This window comes from Hippoglossus stenolepis, chromosome 15 (genome assembly GCF_022539355.2).
Source record: "Hippoglossus stenolepis isolate QCI-W04-F060 chromosome 15, HSTE1.2, whole genome shotgun sequence".
In the NCBI taxonomy this organism is placed as follows: domain Eukaryota; kingdom Metazoa; phylum Chordata; class Actinopteri; order Pleuronectiformes; family Pleuronectidae; genus Hippoglossus; species Hippoglossus stenolepis.
Genome location: NC_061497.1, coordinates 10176533 through 10202380, shown reverse-complemented (window position 1 = coordinate 10202380; position 25848 = coordinate 10176533). Strand labels below are relative to the sequence as shown.

General features: G+C 41.0%; 1 protein-coding gene and 1 long non-coding RNA gene across 2 annotated transcripts; both read right to left on the bottom strand.

Annotated features, from left to right (window-relative positions):
• Nucleotides 1–1406: 1406 nt before the first annotated feature.
• Nucleotides 1407–14240, bottom strand: gucy2d (guanylate cyclase 2D, retinal). Its single transcript, XM_047343323.1, has 19 exons — nt 13796–14240; nt 11450–12490; nt 11053–11354; nt 10568–10940; nt 10360–10444; nt 10170–10281; nt 9969–10088; nt 9786–9866; nt 9434–9610; nt 9181–9337; nt 8923–9072; nt 8399–8547; nt 8137–8300; nt 6417–6609; nt 5557–5731; nt 4905–5003; nt 4184–4278; nt 3989–4071; nt 1407–3832 (listed from the first exon to the last, which is right to left on the bottom strand). The coding sequence occupies exons 2-19, from the start codon at nt 12321–12323 to the stop codon at nt 3748–3750; spliced, it is 3474 nt and encodes a 1157-aa protein (XP_047199279.1). The 5' UTR covers nt 12324–12490; nt 13796–14240; the 3' UTR covers nt 1407–3747.
• A 9961-nt stretch (nt 14241–24201) lies between these two features.
• LOC124854891 lies at nt 24202–24835 on the bottom strand. The gene is made up of 3 exons (XR_007034870.1): nt 24705–24835; nt 24460–24580; nt 24202–24370 (listed from the first exon to the last, which is right to left on the bottom strand). It is a non-coding gene; the product is annotated as an uncharacterized LOC124854891 (long non-coding RNA).
• Nucleotides 24836–25848: the final 1013 nt, after the last annotated feature.

The window sequence follows — 25848 nt, the reverse complement described above, 5'->3', positions numbered from 1 at the left end:
TGCAACAAAGCTCGGCACTAATGGCCTAAAATAATGAATACCCTAAGCAACAAAGAAACCACACACCATTGTGGAGTGTGGAGGGGAAAGTCTGTCATAGATGACACAGTGTGTGGTTAAATCAAGGGTGTGACTGCACCATCAAAGTGCCAAAAAGGCTTTGGCATAGCAAGCTGTCAAACTGTCCAAGTTGTCCTCACGTCATCCCCCGTGTGGCAGGAATAGGAATTGCTTTTGGGCCGCTGTGTCCTCAGGGCAGTGATTTCACATGCACGTGTCCCTGCCAGCAAAGCACACATGATCTCTGCATATTCCAAACCGGATAAAATAAACATTTTAAATCATTTTTGCGAAGTATAATATTATCCTCAGCAAGGGCTTAATCTATGGGTGGGATAGGGGGGTGGCATCTCTTCCAATAATCAAAACCACCCTCAATTTTATTGAAGCTACTTTGGCTACTATTTTTTGTTTCTGTATCTGTGCTCTAATTCTGTGTGAACCTCTAATTGCTTTTAAATTGTTCATTATCGTTTGCTTTTTAACCGTTTCCTGTTGTTGCAATATGACCAAAAATCATGATTATTATTTATTATTCCTAGCTAGTTGGTATCATCTGGCAAGTATGACATATACAATATTATTTGAGAAAACTCTTAAGTGTAAGAAGTAATAATTTAGACATTATGCAGAGAATTTGAACCTCATCCCCTCCCCATGTTCAAACCAAAAACTCTAACACTGACTTATGATTATGTTGTTGGAGTTCTTCATTTCTAAACCTGTGGGAAACACACTGGGAGGCAGCTGCAGCTTCATCTACAACTCCAGCTCTGCGGAGGTTGTAGTTTCAGCACGAAAAATGTTCCACCATTCAGGACGAAACCGTGAAGCAAACACTTAGAGGGTTTGTTTATGTTGTGCAGCGTCTTGCACAGAAGTTGCATTATGTAAAGCCGCTCTTACACTTTCATTGGATTATTCCACAGACGAATAAATCCAGAGTCACACCAGCCCGAGCGAGTAAAACCATCCCAAAGCTTGTTAGCGTTACTCTAACTTGCTGTGGGATTTATGGGGAAAGGGTGAGGTAAGACCTCCACTGAATTACTGTCTCCTCATAATTGAGGGGAGTTTTAATGTTGCCATCTCCTTCTTCTTGCCAAGTCCTCTCTCACACCCTGCCCATATATTGCTTGTCACAATTGAAAAGTATGAATCAGATGTGATAGATAAAAAGCCACTAACTTAAAAATATCAGGATATAATTGGCTCTCTTGTCCTTTACAGTGTGATTTATTGGCCGTTATTGAACTTAAGATTTATTGGTGCACTCATATTTTATTGATGTGTCAGCGCACCATTTTGGAGAACAGCTTCAACACATACAGACTGAAGACACGAGCTTCACTAAAACCATAGTTTATTTACAGAAACACATTGAAATCACTTTCAAAATGAACAATACAGTCCATTCACTTCAGAGTATATCTATCTATTTGGCAAATTGATTAAAAATCTAGAAAAGGAAGGTGGGTTCTATCTATGTGTTTCTAGAATAACTCATTTTTGTTCTTTAGATCAAAAGAAACATTCAGACAGTGTCCCCCATCTTCTTCATCCTGACTCAGAATCCTGCGTTTTTCTCCTCTTCTTTCTCTGGTTTAAATCACGCATGAACAGCCAGTGCTGGTGCTAAACACTTAATGGTGTGAAAGACTACACCACAAGGAAGCAGGCCGATGATCAACTCATCAGACGTCCCTTCTACTCCTCTCTTTTTCCTCTCTTCTTTTTGTCTATACGCTAGTGTGACACATTGGATGTGGTCAGCACTGAGCTCCCGAGGAGAAAATGTCTGCAGACTAAAAAATGTTGTCTGAGGAAAATCACACGCTGACATCGCTCGTCTGTTATTGCTTCAATATCTTTGCTGCAGTGGACAATTAGCAAACCGACACACAGTGAGTGAGTGAGTGAACAATGTGGTTGCTTCTTTGCTTTTTCCCTTTTGAACGTGTGCCTGTTGTGTTTTGCTGATGTCTCCTCTTGTGTCAGGTGGTTTAGGGAAAAGAAACAACACTAAATTGTTCCCTATAACCCGGTAGCATGCAAAGACAAACTATGTACAAATGTACAGTATATACAGTACACATCCCCAGGCCAAAAAGGAATGACTCTGAAGACTCTGTCCTTCCCCCTTTTTTCATATTCATGCCACCCTCCTCCAGCTAGGACCCCCCTGGGGGTGGGCATGGGAGGTGGAATTAGTGAACATTTGTTCTCGGATCCCAAGCAACAGCAGTGGTCAGAAGATAATGCCTAAAAAGTCAGACACAGCAGGACATTTTCCTTCAGAAGAGGGCGACATGTATGAAAACGCTCAATCTGCTGAAGCACATAATTGGAAATGATCATTCCAGTCAGTTGATTTTCTACGTATCAGTGTTTGTCCTTCTATTGATGTCCCATGAAGAACATACAACACGCTGTACAAAACATGCAATGACCATGCATCACTTCAGCGAGCAATGGTTCGGCTCCTGTTTGCATGCTGCGTGGAAAATGTCAGCCCCATATTAAAGCAATACACACATCATTAAACACACAATACACACAAATGGAAATTACAAGTGAGTCCTTTAAAGAACAATATCATGTGCGTCCCATGGATTTTCTCCAATAATTGTGTGTCATTTAGCGTTTGCATTTATACAACATTTGCTGATTTGCAAAAGTTTTGGCCTAAAGATATGTATATTAATGTAATTACCATGGAAACAAGTCATGTGAATTAAATTTTAGAGCACATTTTGTGTTGCGATACACAACTAGATTGATATTGAATAAGAACTATCAGTCAAATAGACACATCCGCAGTAATGGATTAATATTTGAAGAGACCCTGTAAACAAAAAACGTATGAAAATAGTTTGATCTAATATTAAATAAACAAAAAAAGATACTTTGATATATTTTGATAATATAGCTTCATTTTTTTTCACTGAATAATCAAGTTGATGCACAACAAAAGCAAAAATCAGAGCAATCCTCGACTTAAGCTCTAACTTATCCAGCGTCTCCCTGCTTAAATTACAGCGAGGAGGTTTAAATGTATTAATTCTGTTGTTGTAAAAGACTAATGTCTCACACACATCTGTTATAACCAAGATGAATAGTCCAGCAGTAGTAGCTTCCACATGTATCGTGTTCATGATACAATCTCTCCAACCTCTCTACAAATCACAGAGCTCAGTATAAATACATACAGGACATGGCGAACACCAGTATTGCATGTCACACTGTGTTCCTTTGTCTAGACACACCCATCAGCTTGTTCGGCGATTGGCGCCAACACATTTTGAAGCTGTTAATTAAAAAATATTCTGCTGGTATAAAAACAAGTGCTGAACAAATACGGAACAGTTGTCTGTTTGGCTCATTTCTGCAGTGTGGAGCCAGAGTTGATCATGGCACTGATGTGCTAAGACTAGAAACAAAGAGAATGATCATCTCCAGGAAAGCCTATTTGAGTCTAGATATGAGTTTGACAAATGAATTTCCATGACAATGGTTCAGGGATTGGTTTAGAGCAGAAATTACAGTCGATTGTGGATCATTTTAAGAGCGTAGCACTGTTTACTTTTCATTCAGACATCTCCCTGCGTTTTTTCTCTCACTGACAAACAGTATTGTTCTAGAAAATATCACTTCCCAGTACTGGGGGCTTCAGTGGAAAACATGAGGCTAACCCATCTTCTTCTGCCGGTCCAGGAATTTTTGTCTTCTGTCGACAGGTATCTCATCTAAACCGATACCGTGATTGCTTCCCCTGTAATGAGAAATGTAGCTTTTCATATAGAGCAGAACACGACAGAGCCTCCATACAAACACACTGATGATAGAAAGTTGCGCAGCAATAATTATATAATGAACTGCAGGTCATCTGTATGTGATATATGGAGGAGTTAAGAAAATGTCGACTTACCCTTGAGTGTCTGGAGGAATAGGCAGAGGCTTGTCGAAATCTTCCCTCCCCACCAACCAATATGTGTTCTCAATACCTTTTCCCTAGAAATAAACAATGGCATTCATTGGATACTGTTTTTACAAGGCCAGTGCTACAGTAGGTACTCTACATATCGTCTGTGTGTATTATGGAAGTCTTTCTCATTTCATTTACCTTTAACTCCGTCATGCCTCGGACTTGAATTTTGTATCCCAGCTTCAAGCTGTTCAGGACATCGACTGTGCTTTGGTTGATATGGATTCTGTAAGCTGGGATCGCAAACACACAGTGTCAACATTTACACACTGAAACTGATTTAATATCAGTAACGTATATGTAACGTCTGCGAGAGTCAGGCTGTTGTTTCGGCATGAATCCACTTGGTGGCAGTATATCACCCATTACCACTTTGGCATGGAAACAGTACAGTCATGTATAAATGCATAATTATTTCAGATATGATGAATTAGACTGGAATCTGCCACTGACCAGTTTAAATCTGAATCGTTTCTCTCAGTACACGATGATCATCATGGGAGATCCATGAAATGTGAGAACTTTATTTTTAAACATAAGTAGTAGTGCAAGTGAGTTCATGACTTATCACTGAAGTTCTATTTTATTTATACGCCATGCAGAGGGTCACTGAGGCAAACTTGGTTATTGACGACATTTACACTGAAACTTCCAATTGGCCTCTAATTCTGCTGATGGTCTTAAAGGATTAGTCAGGACTGCTCGCTTAAAGCCCTGTTTAGCCTCAAGCAGCATGCACACACACTGCCACACACCTGCCCTCTCAGGAGCCACGTCACTACAAAAGAATAAAGTTTAAAAAGCAAGAGGATGACGGATGTGTCTGGTTTGTGTAATTAATAATGTATGAGACACTCACGCAACCCTGTGGACTCCATTCGAGATGCTGTGTTGACGGTGTCTCCAAACAGACAGTACCGAGGCATCGTGAGACCCACCACTCCTGCTACGACCGGGCCTGCACACACACATTATACACACATCAATGAATCTTATCTGAAATAGTGAACCAGTTTGTGTGTCAAAGTTTAACACTGTGACATGTGACAATAACTGTGGACTCAGTTTTAAAAACTGCTTTCTGGTGGACACACATAAACTGTTGGCGTTTCAATAGAAGTGCACACGGCCTATCCCTGTGCATGACGTTAAAGCTGTGCTTCTCTGTGCATGAAGAAATTCATAGTGAGGACTTAGCGATCCAGAGTATGGAGTGTGTTAATTGGATGACAGCACTCTAAGTGGATAGTGTCTCTCTCTTCCAGGAATAAGTTCCAGACGGAGATAAAGGAGGTAAAAATACCTCCCTGCCTTAGTAGCTTGTGTTCCTGCATTCCTGTTCCTCTACAACACATCGACTTTTACTCACCCTGAAATATTACTCATTACACACTCTATGTATGAGACTCTCCAAATCATTACAGTCACGCTAGAGAGCATTCTTCATGCGCAGCATTTACTATTATAAATCGTGACGGTTAGAGCAGTTTTAGGCCGAACGTGTTGCTCACCAGAGTGCAGGCCGATACGGATCCTGACCCTGAGCTCAGGCATGTGCCTCATCTTGAAGGTCCCAATGCAGTGGAGGATGTCCAGAGACATGTTGGCCATCTCCGCTGCGTGACGTTTGCCGTTCCTGTTGGGGACTCCTGAGGCCACCATGTAGGCATCTCCGATAGTTTCCACCTGAGAAATTCACACACACATATATATAAATCTGGATTTTGTCTCTCAAAATGCAGTAACTCATAGAAATGGCTTTAATAAAAAGTGTACAAATTAAGAAATTAAGAAGGAAATATGTTACTGGTATTTGTTTGGATCAGACTAAATGTTTGAGTTACACAATGTTTGCAATATCAACAATATAGATAATCCTAGATCTTATAGACATTGTGAAAGGAATTACAAAAATACATTTATTTTGGATTATTTATATATTTATTCATAAAATTCAGAATATAAGAGATAATCATTATTTTCCTTGTCAGTTTAAGTGCTGCTTATTGCTAATAATTGGAAATTAAATAGTTCAACCAAATATCTTGTATGTTGTTTTGCTTTCTTCAATACCGACTGATCCTGAATACTGCTATTTACATTATTACAATTTCAAATGTAAAACATATTTTGAATATGGGTTGGAAAGGCTACATGGAATTAGTATGTACTGTGTTATGTTACTGTGTATGTTTAAAAAGACAATAAAAGAAGTAAAAAAAATTATAACTCAACCAAATACATAAAAAGAAATGTGTGTGTCATGTATAAAAAACCTCTAAAGGTTTTGCTGTGAGTGAAAACCGACTAAAACCAAAATAATAAAAAGCCAAGCATTCATTACTAAATGCAAAACCCCCTCCACGCTCACCTTGTAGACATCATGCAGCCCGATGATGGCATCAAAGCATGTGTAGAGGTCATTGAGTAAGTCGACCACCTCGATGGGGTCGCTGAGGGCTGAGATGGTGGTGAAGCCCACGATGTCGCTGAAGTACAGCGTCACCTCGCTGAAGTGCTCAGGTTTGACGGGCTTGCCTGTCTTCAGCGCCTGGGCCACAGACCTTGAAGGAGGAAGAGGAGGAGGAGGAGGAGGAGGAATTAGAGGAGAGTCAGAGCTTTCAGAGGGATGGTGATGCTCTCTTCTCTTCAGCCAAGTGTTAAACACAGGAAAGACACCTCTCATTAATTATTTGAGATGACAGCATTCAGAGATATATTTACTACTGTGAAAAGCTTATTTTAAGGAGGTTATGTTTTCACCCTTGTCCGTTTATTTGTTGGTGGGTTTGTCTGATATCTAGGAGGATTATACAAAAAAGACGAAACTTGGTATAAGGATGTGGTTTTTGTCAAAGAAGAACCCATAAAATGTTGGTATGGATCCGGATCAGGGGGCGGATCCAGGAATGTTTATCACATTCTTTGACATTGCCAGATAGGGCATTATTTTGACATTTTCACTGACTTCCTATGAAAAATATACTTCATAGATCTTGATTTAAAAAAAAATCTGATGTGTTTAGGGAACTAGTAACTATAAGTGTGTGCCTTTTGGTGCAGCTCATTTGAATTTGAGATGCCTGTTGGGCCTTGGTGGAGGTACACGCTCTTCGAGTGCCATTCGAGTTTTGTTAAAGTGTTATTTTGTTAAGGTGCACTCGTTCTGACTGCTCATAACATCCACAGCTGAGAAACACAAAAGGAAAGTGACTGGCCTGCTGCACATGTTGAGACACATCATCTAAAAGTTTAGCTTTATATATTTGGAGGCCTGATGATTGAACTGTACTCATTACCGATTCAAATAACATATTGTGGTGGAAAAGCTGTGGCAAATTTCAGTGAATGATTAAAATCAAATAGAAGGACACAGTTGAATATTTTTCATACAATAGTCAAATGTTGTATTTAAGCTTAAACATCATTTACTGCCAGATATTTTACTGGATGTTTTTTAATTTTTTTAAACAATTTCTTTCATATTTTTGTGTTGTTGTATTTTCTACAGCACTTTGTAACCTTGTTGCAATATAAACAAAGTTGTATTATTATAAGCTTAGAATAATTGATATGATCATGAAAAAAGTTGATTATATTGAATGATGATTTTTGCTTTAGACGGGTCCCTGGTCACATCCTCAGTGTTGGCTGTTGCAGTAAATGTTCCCACAGCAGAGCGTCCACCATATTCTGGTCGACAAGATACTGACAAACGGAAAGATAAAACACCCTGGCTGCCAAATTTGTGTTTTGTTTTCTTTCAGAGACGACAGCTCGGATTTAACCATCTCTCACAACGTCTCACCTCGATTCAGATACGTTTTGCACAGCTGGCCTGGTCATTTTTAACTGTCTGCAGAAAACTTAAGGCCTCTCTGTTTGAGTCTGCACCAGCTTCATTGTCTTATTCTGCCTCCTAATCAGTTGAGCAACACATTTGTATTGTAATCGTGTTGCTGCTTTACAGGCCTCCAGAGACGAGTGCTGCTCATCAGCATCACCGGCTGTGTGTGCAGAAAAGTGAAATAGGACTTAGATCATGACAACACGGTTAAATCGCGTGTCAGTGAAAGATGCTGGACTCTCACCTGGGCAGCATCTGAGCCACCAGGTTGTCGGTCTTCTGTCTCTCCACCTCCAGCTCCTCCGTCCTCTCTCTGATCAGATCCTCCAGGTTGGAGGAGTACTGCTCCAACATCCGCAGCATCGAGTCAATGATGTTGGTCTTCTTTCCCTTAGTGATGCTCTTGAACTGTCGGATGAAGAAGACAGGGAACAGCTCGCAACGTTTCGTACAGAGCAAGATTCAACGGAGGGAGGAGCAGACCTGTTAGCAGCTTATGTTGTCACCTGTTTGAAGATCTCCTCGAAGCTTGGCCTCTTGTCTGGCTCTTCAGTCCAGCTCTGCTTCATAACCTGTATCACATCCAAAGGGGCCTCGTCCACTGACACCACAGGCCGACACAAAGGAGGAGGCTCTTTGACCTTGCTGATGATCTCTGTCAACACATCCACACAGCATGACGACACAGGGGTGATGAGCAAACTCAGAAGTGCACAAAAACGGACAGATTTTCTGCTGCTGATTTCCTATTTTAATATTTGTCATTTTATTTTCAGATCAGTGTGAATAATTTGTGGGAAATGTGGATGGAGAGCAAATTTGAATGTGCTCATTGTGTTCATAGTATGTTATTGTGCCTACACATCAATCATTGGTCTTTTCCTGAGGTAGAGAACATTCTGTATAGGACAGGATGAATATTATAACACAGGTTCGCCAAAAAGATTTCAAATATGAATCAACCTTTAGCAGGTTTCCTATACCTTTAATCATTTTATTATTTCTGTGGGGTTACTAAAGCATCACTCACCCTTAGGAGGCATGTCCAGACTGCAGAAAGGTGCGGAGCGAGAGATGACCTCCTGCACAATGATGGCAAAGCTGTAGACATCTCCTGCGAAAGTCCCCTTCCTCCTCAAACTATAACTTCGCAGCAGCTCAGGAGCCGTCCAAAGCAGATCTTTTATTTTTAATCAAGAAAAAATGCAAGATTATTGATAAACAAACAAACAAAAAATATATTTATAAACTCAATCAATGGGTCTGTGGATGCACATTATAAACTCACCCTCTGGCTTTTCATGTTCTGTGTCAATGCCTTGGGCAATCAAGATATCACTGTACCCGTAATCTGTCACCTTCAACACAAAGCGCCCGTCTACCACACAGTTACGGGATTTGAGTCGTCCGTGGATGATGTCGTGATTGTGCAGATACTTCATTCCCTGATGACAGTTGATATAAAAAGAATAAGAGATTTGAAAAAAACAAAAAACAAATGATGGGAACACAAGTTAACTAGATCAGTTTGTCTCTCTTACCCGGATCAGATCCATCAACAGGGAGGACTTGAACATCCAATCAAGACGCACTTCCTCGTTGTTGAGCAGCCCATCCAGACTTCCTCTGGAGCAGTGCTCGGTCACAATGCCGAAGATGGCACAGTCGAAGAACAGCCCCAGGAGCAGATTGAGGTTCTCTTGCCTCATGTTTCTGAGCTGAGGGGAAGAAAAAGATGTGAAATGTCAGGATTGTTCGGATATATTTTATGGCCTTTTCATTTCAAATGCTGACATTAGATTATATTTCCTTCGTCCACAGGATTTACAAGTTTGAGCTGATACAGTAGATCCCAGGATAATTTCCTTCTGATCCTCTCATGCATTCACTCACCTTGACAAAGACAATCTCGGTGCTGCTGTTGACACCGTACACTGATCCACTGGGAGATTTCTTTAGCCAAACCCAGTCACCCTGGGAGGTAAACAAAAAAGCATGTGGTCTTCGTGCAGCCAATGACATCCAAAAAGATGACAAAGTTATTGAATATGCAACATTGGATCAGACTCGCCTCACCTCAAACACGGCAATGTTCGAGCTGTCAGGCGTTGAGGCCAGGTAGCTGCGGCCCGACACAGAGTGGTGCGGCGTCTTCATGTCCAGCTGGCTCCTCAGGATGCTTTCGTCGTTGAGCTTCTGCAAGTTCAAAGAGGAGTGGTCAGCTTCGAGTAGATGATGCAACCCAAGCAAAATACTCACAGTATTGTCTGAACTGACCCTTTTGCTGATTTGAGTGTTGATGAAGACAAGGTCGTCCAGGGTCAGAACTACCTTGGTCGGGCCGCCGTTACCATCACCGCCAAAGGTGAACCCAATCCTGCCGGTTTTCCTAAACAATCATAACACGTTTTAGAAATCAAGACCTCACCGGATGATGCATTAAGCTTTGGTGTTCTAGTGCACGTACCTGAATTGCAAGAAGCCCTTGACTCCAAAACCAGCCAATACAATGAACAAGAGCAAGAGGAAAAACAAAGATACTGAATCCAGGCCTTAGGGAAGAGAAAAAGAGAAGAGAAACACATAGACAGACAGCTTAAATGCATTGAATTCAACAATCTACGCCATGCCAGCTTATACATTTCACACAGTGATGATACTACAAGTGCACTCACCTCCAGTGCAGGCAAAATAGGGGCTAAACCAGCAGCTTGAGTCTTTGTAGGGCGTACTGCCCGCAAAATGGATGGAACGACCAAGATACTTCAGGCCCCCGGTCCAACCGTCTGTGTAAGCAGCTTCCAAAGAATGGGTAGAGTAGAGAGAGGTGCCTATGCCACTGTAATCCAGCACTACGTAGCGAGCCTGCATGCCATCTCCACCCCTGCTAGCCCTCAACGGCTGATTGAAGCCTTCAAATTCAAAGCCGCCCTCGCTGTCACCCAGGATCTGACCAGTTACCCAGCGCCCCCCCTTGGCCCGCGCCTGCTCGGCAGCCATTGCTATGTAAAACATCATGTTGTAGATGGTGCCAAAGAAGGGAGAAACCTAGAAGAGGACATAGTGATGAGACAATTTGGGTTTAAATTCACTGAGCGCCTTTTCATTCACCTCTTCATTTTCTACTATGACTTAATTAGTACAGGACACAAAGTCTCACCTCCTCTGGTGGTGTGCTGCTGCGGATTTCATAGCTGTTCTGAGCATCTTTGAAGGCCTCGTAGAAATTGCGTTCTCCAGAGTCCATGGTGATGGTGAGGACCCCATCGAATGCTTTCCGCAGATTGGTGTCATTGCCGAGAGTGTAGTAGTGTGCATCTTTGTAAGGTAGCGCATACAGGAGGGCGTCGTAGGGGATGAAGACATAGCCCCGGTCGATCATACGCATGGACAGCGCTGTCGTCAGGAGTTGGTACTGAGCTTGGCCACCGACGAGAACAGAAGGCATGCACATGATGATCACTGTGGAGAGAAGAGGGTTTATTTGCATGATTCACAGCAATGTAGAGTGTCTCTTTATCTTGTTCGACATTAAGGTCTCTACATTTGCTGCTCACCTCTAACCCGGTCTGCTTCCCGTACTTTTGTCAGGGCTATGCGAGGCCCATCCTTGTCGGTCTCCATGGTTACAACAGGGTTGACGGGCAGGCCGAGCTCCCTCAGCGAAGAGGCAAGCTCATGTCCTGTGGCTTCCCAAATGTCCGTCTCTTCTGAAATTATGGACACATGGGCCCACCGGAAGTACCTCAACACAGTGAAAAGTACACGGGAGGACAGGGGCAGCGGCCGGAGGAAGGTGGGGTACATGCTTCCTTTCATGGTAGGTTTGAGGCATCCCCAGGAAAGGAGCCCGACGTCCCACTCTTTTGTGTACAAAGCTGCGGAGGAGCAGTATGCTGGGTTGGCGGGGCCCAGGAAAGCAGCACCATAACCTTCCAGCTCAGCAAAGCGAGCAAGAGCGCGGGATGACTTGCAATCCTCATTGATAAGTGTGTAGTCATACCAATAGCCTTTATTTAGGTGGGGGTCCTTGTTTATGCGGCTCGTAGCGAGACGGGCGGCCAAGTCCGGTAGCGCTTTAGAGTATAATAGATCACACGTCCAGGGTCCAATCAAGGCCACCTTGAAAGTGGTCGCCCAGGCTTGACAGGGCATAAATGAGACAATGAGTAAGGGCAGGAGAAACCAGTTTCCCCACCAGCTCCTGGAGCATCGCAAAGGGGACGATGGCAACTGTGGTTTAGATGTCAATGACCTTGATGTCAACGACGATGATGCTGATAATGGGTGAAACACTCTACGCCTGCTGCAGCTGTTTGCAACCACTGTCCGTCTATGTTTTCTTCTCCTCCTGACTTTTACTGAGTCGTGCTGCCATCGCGGGTGGTAGGACAGGTTGTGCAGGAAGCGAATGTCTCTGTGACTTGCCATTTTCTCGCACAGCTAGTCTGCAGCTTTGGACACAGAAGAGGAGTGGAGAGTTTATGGCGATGTAGTGTGACGGTGAGCGTGTCTTTATGTATGGGACTTCCTCCCTTGGCACTCAGCAGGCCTCTAGTCCAAAGCTGGACAGGCGACAACACAACTCCGAGCCATCACTGCCTCCAGGAAACGAGAAAGAAAAAAGGTGAAATGAATTAGGACATTTGCAACTTGACAACACAAAGTCATGCAAGTTTGCTTCCTGCGGTACAAGCAGGGACATCTCAGGGTTCATAAAGTGTCACGATACAGATGTGATCCCTGACCTGAACTTACATCTCGTTGAGCTGATTTTGTTTAAATTCACTGAGGACATGGTGCCCAGAGTGCAGGTGCTGTTCCCTGGAGAATTAATGGCATGTGAGTAGCAAGCTCATTAGGTCTGTCGGAGCCATGGAGTTTAAAATCAAGTGCCAGATAACGTGGGGCTAAATCTGGCTTTGATGTCTCCTTTTGGTCTTAGTATCTGTTTCCACCTCCAAAGTCAATCTCTTGGGATCTTCTTAATTATCCGTTTCTGGATTATTTCTCTTCTGCAAATCCAAATTCTTGAAACCTGCGTCTAAATTTGTATCGACTGCCAAAAATATCTCAGTTTTAAATTAGTCTTTTTGTCGAACACAAAGGACAGTTCGATCGAGCTTTACATTCGTGTTCAGACATCTTCAAAATGGCTACCCATGTCCTGAGTATTGATGCTGACAGCTGAGCACGAGGCCTGACCAACCTGACGGACATTTTAGCTGCATCGAATGCTAAAAGTTGCTAACGTTGCTAAATTGAGTTTGGAAGAAATATAAATACAATATTGATTTATAAGGGCCAATTAAAAACTTAAGGCCAAGACTAAAGTATGAACTCTATGAACTATACGTAGGAACTCTAATCGAAGAATGACAAAGAAAGTTAAGTCCTAGTTGTTGCACATCCTTATCAATATCAATAATTTAGGTCTTTATATATGAAATTGAATGAGTTCTTTTCTGTACGGAAAACTTGAACCCCAACCTTGAAACCTCCTGTGACTATTATTATTTTATTTATTCAAAAAAAACGTAAACAATAAATTAAGAAATACAGCCTGATTCATTCCAACGTCTTCAAGCTGAAATGCAGCAGGCCCCTGCTAAAGTTGCTAATACTGACGCTGGCTTATCAGTTGCTAATAGGTTAAGAGGAACACTGGGTGGAATATTCTAACTGAAAATAAAAATAGATCAAACCAACTTTTCATGTATAGACTTTAAACAATTTTAAAAGCATATAAGTAAAGGGATGAATTGTTCTGTGATGTTTGACCTCTACAGGAGAAACTCTGCTGCAAACAGATCTGAACAATGATGATGACTGATCTGTTCACAACACCACGACTATATTAGTGACAATCACATGAAACAAGTTTAACAAGAATCAACTCTGACCCGGAGCAGTCTTCTACACAGGAGCCATGTCAGTGTCACCTGTCGTTGAGTAGCACCATCCAAGCATCCCGTCTCCAGGTGGATTAAGTTTACAGAAGTGTACAGCAGGAGAACCGATCTTTGATCTTTTAAAATATCATTGGTAATCCAAATAGCACAAAAAATTACAAAAGAAAACAAAAATAAGTTATCTCCCTTTGCATCCAAGTCCCAAGATGTACATAAATAATCTCCACATCTCCTGGTTGTCTTGCTTTTGTTCTTGCGAGACCCCGTTTCCTCAGAGGGAAGGGTTGGTCCTCGACAAGGAAGCGCAACCTTGATCCAGAGTTGGGATTGATAAAAAAAAAAAAGAATAGATATGGCAGAGAGCTGGGGAGAGGTAACAGGTATAGGAGAAGGGGGAGAGAGGGAAGGACTGGCAGGCTTTGACTTCTCAGCTCTCTTTAGCTTTTAATCCATACTAGTGTGGGAAGAGTGTATGTGGAGGGAGGGAGGAAGGGAGGGAGGAGATGAAGACGAAGGTGAAAGTAGAGGCACATTCAGCCCTGTACCCTTTGTACAGGGTGTAAACAGAGGTCATGATGCAGCCGAGGAAATACGTCATACGTTCAGCAGTGTGAGGCCGATTCCATTAATGTGTGTTTTTAATAGTGGGAACTGGGAAAGATTGGGATGAAAACACTGAGCTTGGACACAATCATTGCTCCTTCCTCCACCTCCACCTGTGTGAAATCAAGAGCTGAGGATTTTTTGGGACACTCATCAAAATTCATGCACCACTTTCAACTCACAATATCCTCATAAATGGCTATTAAATGTGCCTGAAGCTAATAAATTGGCAAATAAAAGAAGGCGCCAACATACTCATGCAGGTGAGAACAAAGGAAAAATTTGCAGTGCTGATAATTGAATCATAGAATTGCTTGTAATTACTTGGGCCATGAAGCGGGGGCGGTGATTAAGATGCCTGCGTAGGTTGCCTCATTTAACCTTTCTGCTACATTTCAAATCCTTCTGAGACCTTTCCCCATGCTTTGTCCTGTTCCCCTGCAGAAGCTCAAGATGCTAACTGAAGCTAACAATTGTCATTCTGCAAATTACAGCTTGCAATTTAGCAAAAAAACCTGGGGAATATTGATTAAGAATAGATTTTGTTATGCCTAGCTATCCTGAATATGAGCATCTCCCCTCACGTTCTCTAGAGCCTTCAGGCCCTGACGTTTCTACAGCCTCTGAGCTTTTCCTGAGGTTCCTTCCAGAGGCTCCTAGCTCTGGATGGGATAATATTCGCAGAGTAAAGGCCAATATGAGCACCTTGTATATGGGGGGCAATGCTAATGAAGGCATAAGAACAATCTGACCTGGAGCCAAGGGCTGAAAATATCTTGTGGTAAGCTACTGAAAGTCTGCTGGTGCTCTTTTGACCCAACACCACACTGCAGTACTACAGCTGGATTTTAAGCCTGTGGGGGTGGGAAGGGAAACTCCACGTTTATTTGAAAAAAACAAAAAAAGATGCTCCCAGATGACACAGGAAACACATCGGAACACACGGATTCTGTGTTTGCAGCTGGGATTCATGAATACAAAGGTGATCTACCACGTATGGAAGTGTGAAGTCGTGTTTGTTCTCGTCTGTCCTGTCTTGCACATTCATAGCAGCCCCATTGATGTAATCAGATTAGTCAGGTGAGGCTGTGCTAAACTGATCCGCTGCCCGCAAGCCTCTTAGTGACATGGCTAACGGCGCTGACAGAGATCACTCCGAAGCAAGGTCAGACACACGGCCCGGCACCGGTCGAGCAAAGAACCAGCTTAGCCTACGACAGAGGCAGCAGCCCAGCACAGGGCTGAGAGGAGGAGAGCAGCACTTCTGACCTGTGATTTGTTCATGACTGCATTCATCTGGGGTTTGACACCATGTTATGTATGCAGAGCAAAAAGGAGATTGATTTGACCTCGGGCAAAAATATGTTTTGGGACTTGTTTTACCGATTTTTTGAAATAAATCCAAATGCCATCAATTTACATATTAATGTCACACGTCTGTCTTTCGAGGACAGTTTCAGTGCTCAGTTACATGACTTGCACCGCTGTGATTCTGTGATTTATAAGCACACCTCTCTCTTGGAATTATTTTCTTTCTCCGGTGAAGCTTTTGTCAAAGTTGATTAATCAAACGCTGAAGAAAAACCCGTGGGAGGAGCCATAGAGCAGCTTAGACATTTGCCTCCTGGATCACCTCCTCTAATCACTGGCCACAGTCCTCAAGTTAGCAGACTCAGTGGGGGCCCATACAAAGTGCGGACTGCTGTGGATATGTCAAGAGTTGTCTTCCACTTAAACAAGATGCTAATGGGCCCATTCTTGTGTACGCATCCTGCCAGGAATAATCCAATGGGCAGGGATGTGATGATCTTTGTGTTAAAGAAAACTAAATAAAGTAATGGTGCCCTTCATAATCCCACAAAATGTTCTTCTTCTTCTCCAGCGCCATTGCCTCTCTTTGTCTGTGTGGTGGATTTTTTTTGTCCCCTTATGCCAGTGGTGATTATTTCAATATTATGAAGTCAACATATAAATGCAGAGAGAAACTAAACCAAAGGGTAACTTGTTTCGGCTGAATAAAAAAAGTCTTCTGACAGTATTCTTGTTTTACCCATCTTCTACTGCATTAGGCTATACACTCAATAAGTAAGCGATAATAATGAGGCAGTGACATTTGTTCAGTGGTGAGGGAAAAACTTTACCTACGTAAACTGCCACTATTTAAATATCTGAGTACAAATTTGAAAGAATTAGGTTGAGATGTTCCTGAGGTATTACATTGACAAGGCAAAACAAGTGAATTGTGTCACATGCAATGAAATTTCCTTCCTGTAGTCCCGATATATCACATTTACAGGAACATTAGTTCACTGTGACCTTGATCTTTGACCTCCAGGCATCAGTTCATCTTTGAGTCCAAATTTGAGGACATTCTCACATGCTGATCTTAAGATATCACTTTCAAGAAAAACATAAACATACGTTATGAGGCCATTGTGACCTTTGATCTTTGGCAGTGCGGTAATTCTAGTTGGACTGGTCAAAAGAATCAAACTGGCAGTGCTGCTCTTACAAGCCTCTCTTTCTCTCTCTAGCCAGAGAGACAGAAAATAAAATGTATCTAGTGAATTAAATACATTTGTCTTAGAAGAAGGAATGCCAGTGACTCGGTTAGTCTAACTCAATTGTCGGGACAGTCACCTGAGAATAATTTGTCTTGGAAGTCTCTGCCGGGTGCCCAGATGAAGACTGACAAAACTGCTTCCTGCTTTTCACTAACGACACCACCACAAAACAAGGAATTGACACAAATCACAAATGAATCACACAACCCAAGAAGCAGTAATGTGATGTAATATTGAGTAGGCGAGTGTTGCTGATATCCGATAGAGAACACATTGTTTAATGTATAAAAAGCTGCCCTCTGTGCTCATGGCCTCAGTCTCAGGGAGCAGTTAGCATTAAGGATGTGCATGTGTTTTAAATCAGCGGCAGAGAGCATGTTCTCCTCATGACAACACTCACAAAACAAGCTGGGCTCAGTGATGCTGTTTTCTTAAATGTGATTAAGAAAAGCATGTTCTCTCACGGACGATAATAACTCTGTAATACAGAACCTAGTGACCAGTGTGATGTTTCCTATTATATTCACTCCTCCCCTTTTGACCAAAATACAAAAAAGTCCGGGGCCAAATCTTCATTTCGGAGCAACACTTTCAGACGCAAGGATGTCTTGCTATCGCGTGGTGGTTTTTGTGCTTTTTGTTGCCTTACTGCTGAATGGTAAGTATTGATGCACAGTTATTTTTCTAATGTTAACCTTTAATCAAATCTGAAAATACAGCCCACGTCACCCGTGTTCTTAAATCTCTACACTGGCTGCCATCATGCCACAGGATTGATTTTGAAGTTTTACTGCTCGTTTTAAAATCTGTTAATGCTCCCAAACACCTAACAGCCATGTTAGTCCAATCCCACCCTGTGAGACCTCTGAGATCACTTGGGGGGGTGGTCTGCTAGTGGTACCCAGGGAAAATCTAAATCTAAAGGCCCCATCCATTGCAGTTTTTAAAAACCAGATCGAATGTCTTTATTCACACTCGCCTTTAACTAAACTTTTGTACAAGGTCTTACCATTATTGTATTTTATTCTATTTCTATTTTATTGTTTTACACAGTTCTATCAATTTCATTTGTATTATTTTACTCCTTTAACTTATTTTTAAACATTTATTCTTCTCTTTTTAATCTCTTTTATTTTGCTTGAAAATTGTTTTAAACTGTGATTTTCTCCTCTAAAATTGATCTGTTTTTCTTTTTAATATCCCTGTACAGCACCTTGAATCTACCTCTGTGTATGACATGTGCGTTCTAAATGAAACTGCCTAAACATGGCTGATGTTTCCCATATGTGGTTACAGTTGCAGAGAATGAGGCTGCATCCTTTCCATTTTCTTGCCCCAGTCTAAGTGGAGTTTGTAGGAAGGTTTGCCTCCCAACAGAAATGTTCTTTGGACCCCTGGGCTGTGGGAAAGGCTTCTTGTAAGTTCAGATACCCAGATGCAGCATATGAATACATTCTGTGTATGTATTTGCGAGTGAAATTGATTCATACATTGTTTCTTTTTTTCTTTTATTTCCAGGTGTTGCGTGTCTCATTTTCTATGACACCTGAATGACATGAGAAGACAAGTCTGATCCGTCACTGCAGTCATGAAGAATATCATTCAGCCACTATAAGACTTGACGAGCATCACAGAAGATAAGACAGACAGAAGACATTGTTATGGAGGATAACATTTGGCTTTTAACCCTGTGGATGTTAGGATGTAGAATTAACTACTTTGTTGGTAATTTTAACCCATCTAAAATGGCTGAGATGGAATAAAACGTTACATCAAACATCTTTGTTAGATATTTTTCATGTAACTTTGATGTGTATCTAAATCTATAGATCTGACACTACTTGGTTGATATCTCATAGCCTTTCATCAATTTCACTGACTGATTTTACATAGGTTTCATTGATTTTGAGTTGATTCACACCCAAAATTCAATCATTTAATAATTTGCTTGCATTGTATCTAGATCATGGTTATTATGGGAGCTTTGATTATGCTTCTTTGTATCTTCAAATTGTGACCTTAGAGTATTTTAGCCAAGCTAGAACCACCTAATTTTGCTCTTGACATGCTATATTTATTCAACGAGGCCACCCTCCTAATAAAACTTACACACATACCAACCCAATAAACATAGGCTAGTAAATTTCTTTAGAAACAATCCCACGCACCATCAGGGACATATTGAAAAGGTTAAAACAATATACTGAAATGGAGGAATTACTGTCTGTCTGTAGGTCCCTTCATACAACTGCTCATCCACTTCAACCCTCAGGGCTCAATGTATTGCTGAGGACCCTTGGAAGTGCAGTCGAGTGCTTCTGGAAACCCCAACCTTAACCCTAACTCTACATTTATATAATAATACTTTACAGTCAACAATAACCTTCCCAGGATCCTCAGCAACACACCCACCAAATTTGAAGTCGGTCGAATCGGCGGGTGTTGAGAAAATATAAGGACAGAGTGACAGAAGGAGATAATTTGTAAGTTTTACCCTGTTCCCATGGTAGATATTCAATACGCTGTTATCATATTAATAAAGAGATTAAAATGTTCCATTGGTAGCATAAAACCAACTGTCAGTTGGATTCCGTGTATGAGATCAGTACCTGTGAAGGGAAAAAGACAGGGGAGTGGCCTCTCTGAAAGGTAAACAGACAGTTAATGAATCCAAAGTGTATATTCTTACATGCTCAGGGCAGGTTCACACCATCGTCTGTGACAAAGTTTCATCTCTGTTGAATGAGAGAACTCTTTATATAGATTGAAGCTATTATTATTTTAAGCATCTACACTGCTGGTCATGAAAACCAGATTTGTGTTGGGCCTTGTGGATCTTTTCTTTATGCCTCCCGTAAACATAATGCCTCTGACCCGGCATCTGCCAGTGGCCAGAGGCATTATGTTTTCGGGTGGTCCGTCCGTCTGTACATCCGTCCATCCCGTTCTTGCGAATGCGATATCTCAAGAATGCCCTGAGGGAATGTCAAATGTTCACTTGAACTAAGAGATGAACTTTTTATTTTTGGTGCCTGAAGATCAAAGGTCAAGGTCACAGTGACCTCAGGTTCCTGTGAACGAGATCTATCAGGATTGCCTGAAGGGAATTTAATTGAATCTGGTAAAATTCACATTGACTCCTCGATGACTTGATTTGAATTTGGTGGTCAAAGGTCACTGTGACCTCTCAAACTTTGTTAATGTATAATCCCAGGAACTTCTCAAGGGAATTATTTCAAATTTGGCAGCAAATGTTCATTGGGACTCACTGATTAACTGATAAGATGTTGGTGGTAAAAGGTCAAAGGTCATGATGACCTTTAAATATCAATCTTTTGGCCTGTTGAATGTGATATCTCAAGTCGCTTGAGGGAATTGCTTCAGCTTTTGATCAATTGTCACAAGGGGTGTATGGGCCTTTCGGTTCGGTATGCACGAGTGCAGGGAGTCCAGGTGAGTAACATATTTGTGTGCGTATGGATCTCAAATTCCGAGGGACAACTTTAGCGAAAGACCTGATGTGCTGTAGGCTCGTGGTCATAGTGACCGTAGACAAACAGGAGTGTGAAGACCCTCCCAGCGGATATGTGACTGTTCTCTGTTGTTGAGAACGCAGGGGTCAAACTCATGCTGAAAGCAATCAAGCCCCGTTACGAAGTTCCCTCTTGTCCACTCAGCATTGCAGCCAGCAAGTCATACCAGCCCTTAATAAACATATGTCCCTAGTGAGAGTGTTCTCCACAGCAGAGACACTGTAAGTGCCAGCAGGGCCAGCACCCTTTCTGCAAACAATGTGGACATTTTGTTGAAGAAAAAAAATGAAAATACATATATTTAATAATGATACTGATAATTATACATTACAATAACGATGCTGTTATCTAATGAGTCTATGTTCGACATCTCATGGTTTCATTGAGTCCAACAGTCACTTTTTTTCTCCTTCACATCTACACTGATGGAAATCTGTCGTAGCAATGGAACATTTTTAACCCTCGAATAATATGATAACTAGATATAGAATAATTACCATGAGAACTGGGTGTAACTCAATTACATAAGGGACAACCAGGGGTGTAACGGTACACAGAAATCACGGTTCGGTATGTACCTCGGTTTTGAGATCACAGTTTGGCTTGTTTTCGGTACAGTATAAACAAGGAACAGAAAACACTCTCCCCTCTTTTCCACCCATCTCTCCTCTCCCCCTCATTTTCCCTGCCCACCCCAACCGGTCGAGGCTTGGTTGAGTCTGGTTCAGCTCGAGGTTTCTTCCAGTTCATGAGGGAGTTTTACCTCTCCAAAGTGCTTGCTCATTGTGGGAACTCTTGGGTTTCTCTATAAAATAAAATGTAACCTTCTATGTAAAGTGCTTTGAGATAATGTGTATTGTGATTTGGCACTACACAAATAAAATTGAATTGAATTGAAAACATTAAACTGATTTTATATTTCTTTTTATTCAACCCTGGCTAGCTGAGCAGACTATGACTGTCTTTCTTACCTAAGTCAATTTTACAAAAGTCAATCAATCAATCAATCAATCAAGCAAATTGTATTTGTATAGCCCATATTGACAAATCACAATTTGTCTCATAGGGCTTTAACAATGTGCAACATCCTCTGCCCTCAACCCTCAACAAGAGTAAGGAAAACTACTTCAAAAATCCCTGTTAACAGGGTAAAAAGAACGTAGAAACCTCAGAGAGCCACATGTGAGGGATCATTCTCCCAGGACGGACAGAAGTGCAAGAGATGCCACGTGTAACTGAGAACTTTTAGAAAAATAAGAGTATTAACAAAATTGATTAGAAAAAACAGTTTGTAGCTAAATGGAAGGTAAATGAATTGAGGAATTATTGTCAGTAATAGACATATTGTTTATCAAGCAGTCTTGTTGTCATCATAGTCCACAATCAGCAGTCACCATGATCAGGATCCACCACCACAATCAGATGCCACCGTAGTCCACAATCCATCGTCATGATCCACTGCCACCATTAGGGTCCACCATCGGCTGCCACCTCGATCATGGTACACCAAGTAAAATAACAAAATAAACATTCTCTCAAATAACTAAATATAGTAAAATAAATACATATCCATAAAGCTGCAGCATGTAGAAAATGACAGAAAGATGCGCATCTTCATACCGTAGAGTCCTAACATTTACTTTAGTACATGAACCAACTTGTTCTTGAAGGAAATGCAGGAGATAAACCTGCAGCTCCGCTGCCAGTAGCGGACACACATCTCGTGTGAATAATAGACAACCGACGCACAGCTGATCTGCGGCGCGACGACAGCCAGTGAGTCCAGAGAGTTGGGGGATCGACAGTGAAGACTGAGAGATCGACCAGTAGATCGCGATCGACGGGTTGGCGACCACTGCTCTAGAATAACATCAGCAAGAAACACAAAGCTGTCAAAGGTCAGGAGGTGATGTCTTTTAATGATGTTACAGTGGTGACATCTTGCTGGCTTTTTGTCCAGTGCTTTGAGTGTTTGTTTGAAAAGTGTTTGCAGTGGAGCAAGTGTTGTTTACCCAGCTTGTGATGCAGTATGAGATGTGTGAAAAACTCCTTCAGTGCATGTATAGTTTTGCTGCATCTAGAGTGAGCTGGTTTCTAATATACCTAAGGTTCCTTAGATTGAATTTGACAGTTTAACACAGCTGCTAAAAGACAGCTGGGAGACAAGTGTTGTTCCCAGATATTTAAAATGAGATATGTTGAATTATGTCATTATCATAAGTAAAACTCTGTCAGTTGGATTCTGGCAAAGGGAGGGGCTGTCTGAATGGTAAAAAGACAGTTAATGAGACAAACACGTATATTTTTATATGCTCAGGGCAGGTTCACACAGTCGTCTGTGAAGATTCTCAGCCATCAAGCTCATGTTTATCCAAAACTGGTTCCATCAATAGCAACTGGACTTGGTTGTAGATACTTGACAAAGTTTCACCTTTGTTGAATGAGACGTCTTGGATGAGAAATGAAATGTTCTTAAGCATAAACCCTTCTGGTCCTGAACAGTCTATTCCTGTAGGGCCTTGTGAATCTTGTTCTTGGTTCCCAGAGGAGTCCAGTCTTAGTTTATTATTTTCATTGTTGCTCCAATACCATGTTTTCTACAACACTGAGAGACAATAGTAAAGTGAAGAAATTGTCCTTGTATGTAAAGTTGAACTGAATGAAATGTCTTCTATCATCTCTGGAGGTTTTCTCAAGGAACAAGTTGTTAGGCTGAAACATCAACTTGTGTATCGACTAAAATTAGCTGAAGAATGGAAAGATACAAAAAATGTACTTAAATAGGAAAAAAACCAAGTTGATAAATGTCCTCCTGTATCTAGTTTGTCTATGATCCTTGTGCAATTTGTTTTCTGACGAGTATGAAGGAGACAAGTTTAGTTACACCCAGTTCTCATGGTAATTATTCTATATCTAGTTATCATATTATTCGAGGGTTAAAAATGTTCCATTGCTACGACAGATTTCCATCAGTGTAGATGTGAAGGAGAAAAAAAGTGAGGGGAAGAGAGTGTGACTGTTGGACTCAATGAAACCATGAGATGTCGAACATAGACTCTTTGTAAGGTAGTTTATTAACTTAAAGACATAAATTGTGTCAGATCAATCAATATAATATTATATAAATAAATAATTAATAGAATAATGGTAAAAGATAAAGTATTTTATATCTTCATCATAGAGATTATCAATACCACTTGCTTGAGCTGATGACAGCAGCAATAGAACCCTCTGGTGGTGGTTTGTCTTAAGGTGTGAGAGCAAGATACTACTTGTTAATTATGGTTTACAACCATATCTATTCAAAATTGCTGATATTAAACAGTGACAGCATGTTTTGTTTCCCTCCTTTTCAAGGTTTTAATTCGTCGTTTCAAATAATAAATTATATTTTGGAGCATCTTGTGGTTTGTGAAAGCAAGGTTTCCACTTCCGCTTTGTTTGGGACCAAAAAGAAATGATCTACGCCGGCCTGACATGTTTCTTATGAACCACAGATCACATGAAGAAGCAAATATAAGTGAAAAGAACATATGAAATTGGACAGGAGTCAGGGTGGAGACAGATATAAAGAGGTATGCATAGTAAAATGTACGAAAGACGATGGGATACCAAACTAATTTGTAGTTTTAGTTGAAAATGTAATTATCTTATGTAAAGGGATTCCACATTAAATGACAAAACACAAACAAGAGAAGATGTTCAATGTAATATTTTATTCAGCCATTTGAGCAAGATTCAAATCAGCAACAAGTCAGCCAAAGCAAATCCTCCACAACGATGTCTTCTGTCTGTCCCATCATCTGTGATACTCGGCAAGTCTTGTAGCTTGGCTGGATTATGGTTTGGGTCTGCAACAATTGGGGCTAAAAAAGAAACAATACATACTTTAATTCCATGAGCAAACAAATATACAATATTTATTAATTGGCTGCTTCTGAGCATCTGAACTTACAAAGCCTTTCCATAACAGAGATGAGTTCCAACAGAGACTTCTGTTGGGAGGCAAGTTTCCTGACAGGTTCCATTTATCCTGGAGCAGGTGAAACGGGGTTTGCGTGTCTGACTCTCTGCAACTAAAAACACAGATAAACATTAGTATGTTTTCGGTCAAATCCTTTAGCTGTGAATTTTAAAAAATAACTGTGAAAATGTGCAGATATGAGCTGCAACAACATGCAGATTTGTATCAAGACTCACCAGAAAGCAGCATGACAACGACGAGCGCCAACACAGCCACACGATAACGAGACATTCTTGCTTCTGAAACTGCGTCTGTGTCAGAAATGATGTTTAGACCCAGGACGGTTTGTCTTATATATCTGCTCACCTCTGAGGAGGGGAGGAGTGAAATAGGAGGAAATGGGTTGGTCTCTAATTCACATTGAGTCATTAGTATAATGCATATTTCATGCTGGTTCTACTGGAGGTTTGTTAGTCAACCACCTGTTGATGGACAATTGAAGGTTTGCTTGTCAAAAGCTGCCTCTTCATTTCATATAAAATGTTTGTGTTAAAATATTGCAACGTTTTTTTTCCATTCTCAAAGTATATTTGTTTTGTCTACCACATCTTATTTTTTACATTTGTTTGGACAGGATTTTCTCTCTGTTATGACGTTCTGTTATGATGCTCTTAATCCATATTTTCCTTCATATAATTGTCATGGCAACACAATCATTTAAGTGTTCAACACCTTAAATGTGGCAAACGCCGAATTAAAACCTTGAAAAGGAGGGAAACAAAACATGCTGTCACTGTTTAATATCAGCAATTTTGAATAGATATGGTTGTAAACCATAATTAACAAGTAGTATCTTGCTCTCACACCTTCAGACAAACCACCACCAGAGGGTTCTATTGCTGCTGTCATCAGCTCAAGCAAGTGGTATTGATAATCTCTATGTTGAAGATATAAAATACTTTATCTTTTACCATTATTCTATTAATTATTTATTTATATAATATTATATTGATTGATCTGACACAATTTATGTCTTTAAGTTAATAAACTACCTTACAAAGTGTCTATGTTCGACATCTCATGGTTTCATTGAGTCCAACAGTCACACTCTCTTCCCCTCACTTTTTTTCTCTTTCACATCTACACTGATGGAAATCTGTCGTAGCAATGGAACATTTTTAACCCTCGAATAATATGATAACTAGATATAGAATAATTACCATGAGAACTGGGTGTAACTAAACTTGTCTCCTTCATACTCGTCGGAACAAATTGCACAAGGATCATAGACAAACCAGATACAGGAGAACATTTATCAACTTGGGTTTTTTCCTATTTAAGTAAATTTTTTATATCTTTCCATTCTTCAGCTAATTTTAG

Coding starts and splice junctions, on each gene's coding strand:
- gucy2d (XM_047343323.1), bottom strand. CDS start 12,323: ATGGCAAGTCACAGAGACATTCGCTTCCTGCACAACCTGTCCTACCAC. Junction 10,282..10,359: donor AAGGGCTTCTTGCAATTCAG/GTACGTGCACTA, acceptor ATGATTGTTTAG/GAAAACCGGCAGGATTGGGT. Junction 10,089..10,169: donor ACACTCAAATCAGCAAAAGG/GTCAGTTCAGAC, acceptor TTGAACTTGCAG/AAGCTCAACGACGAAAGCAT.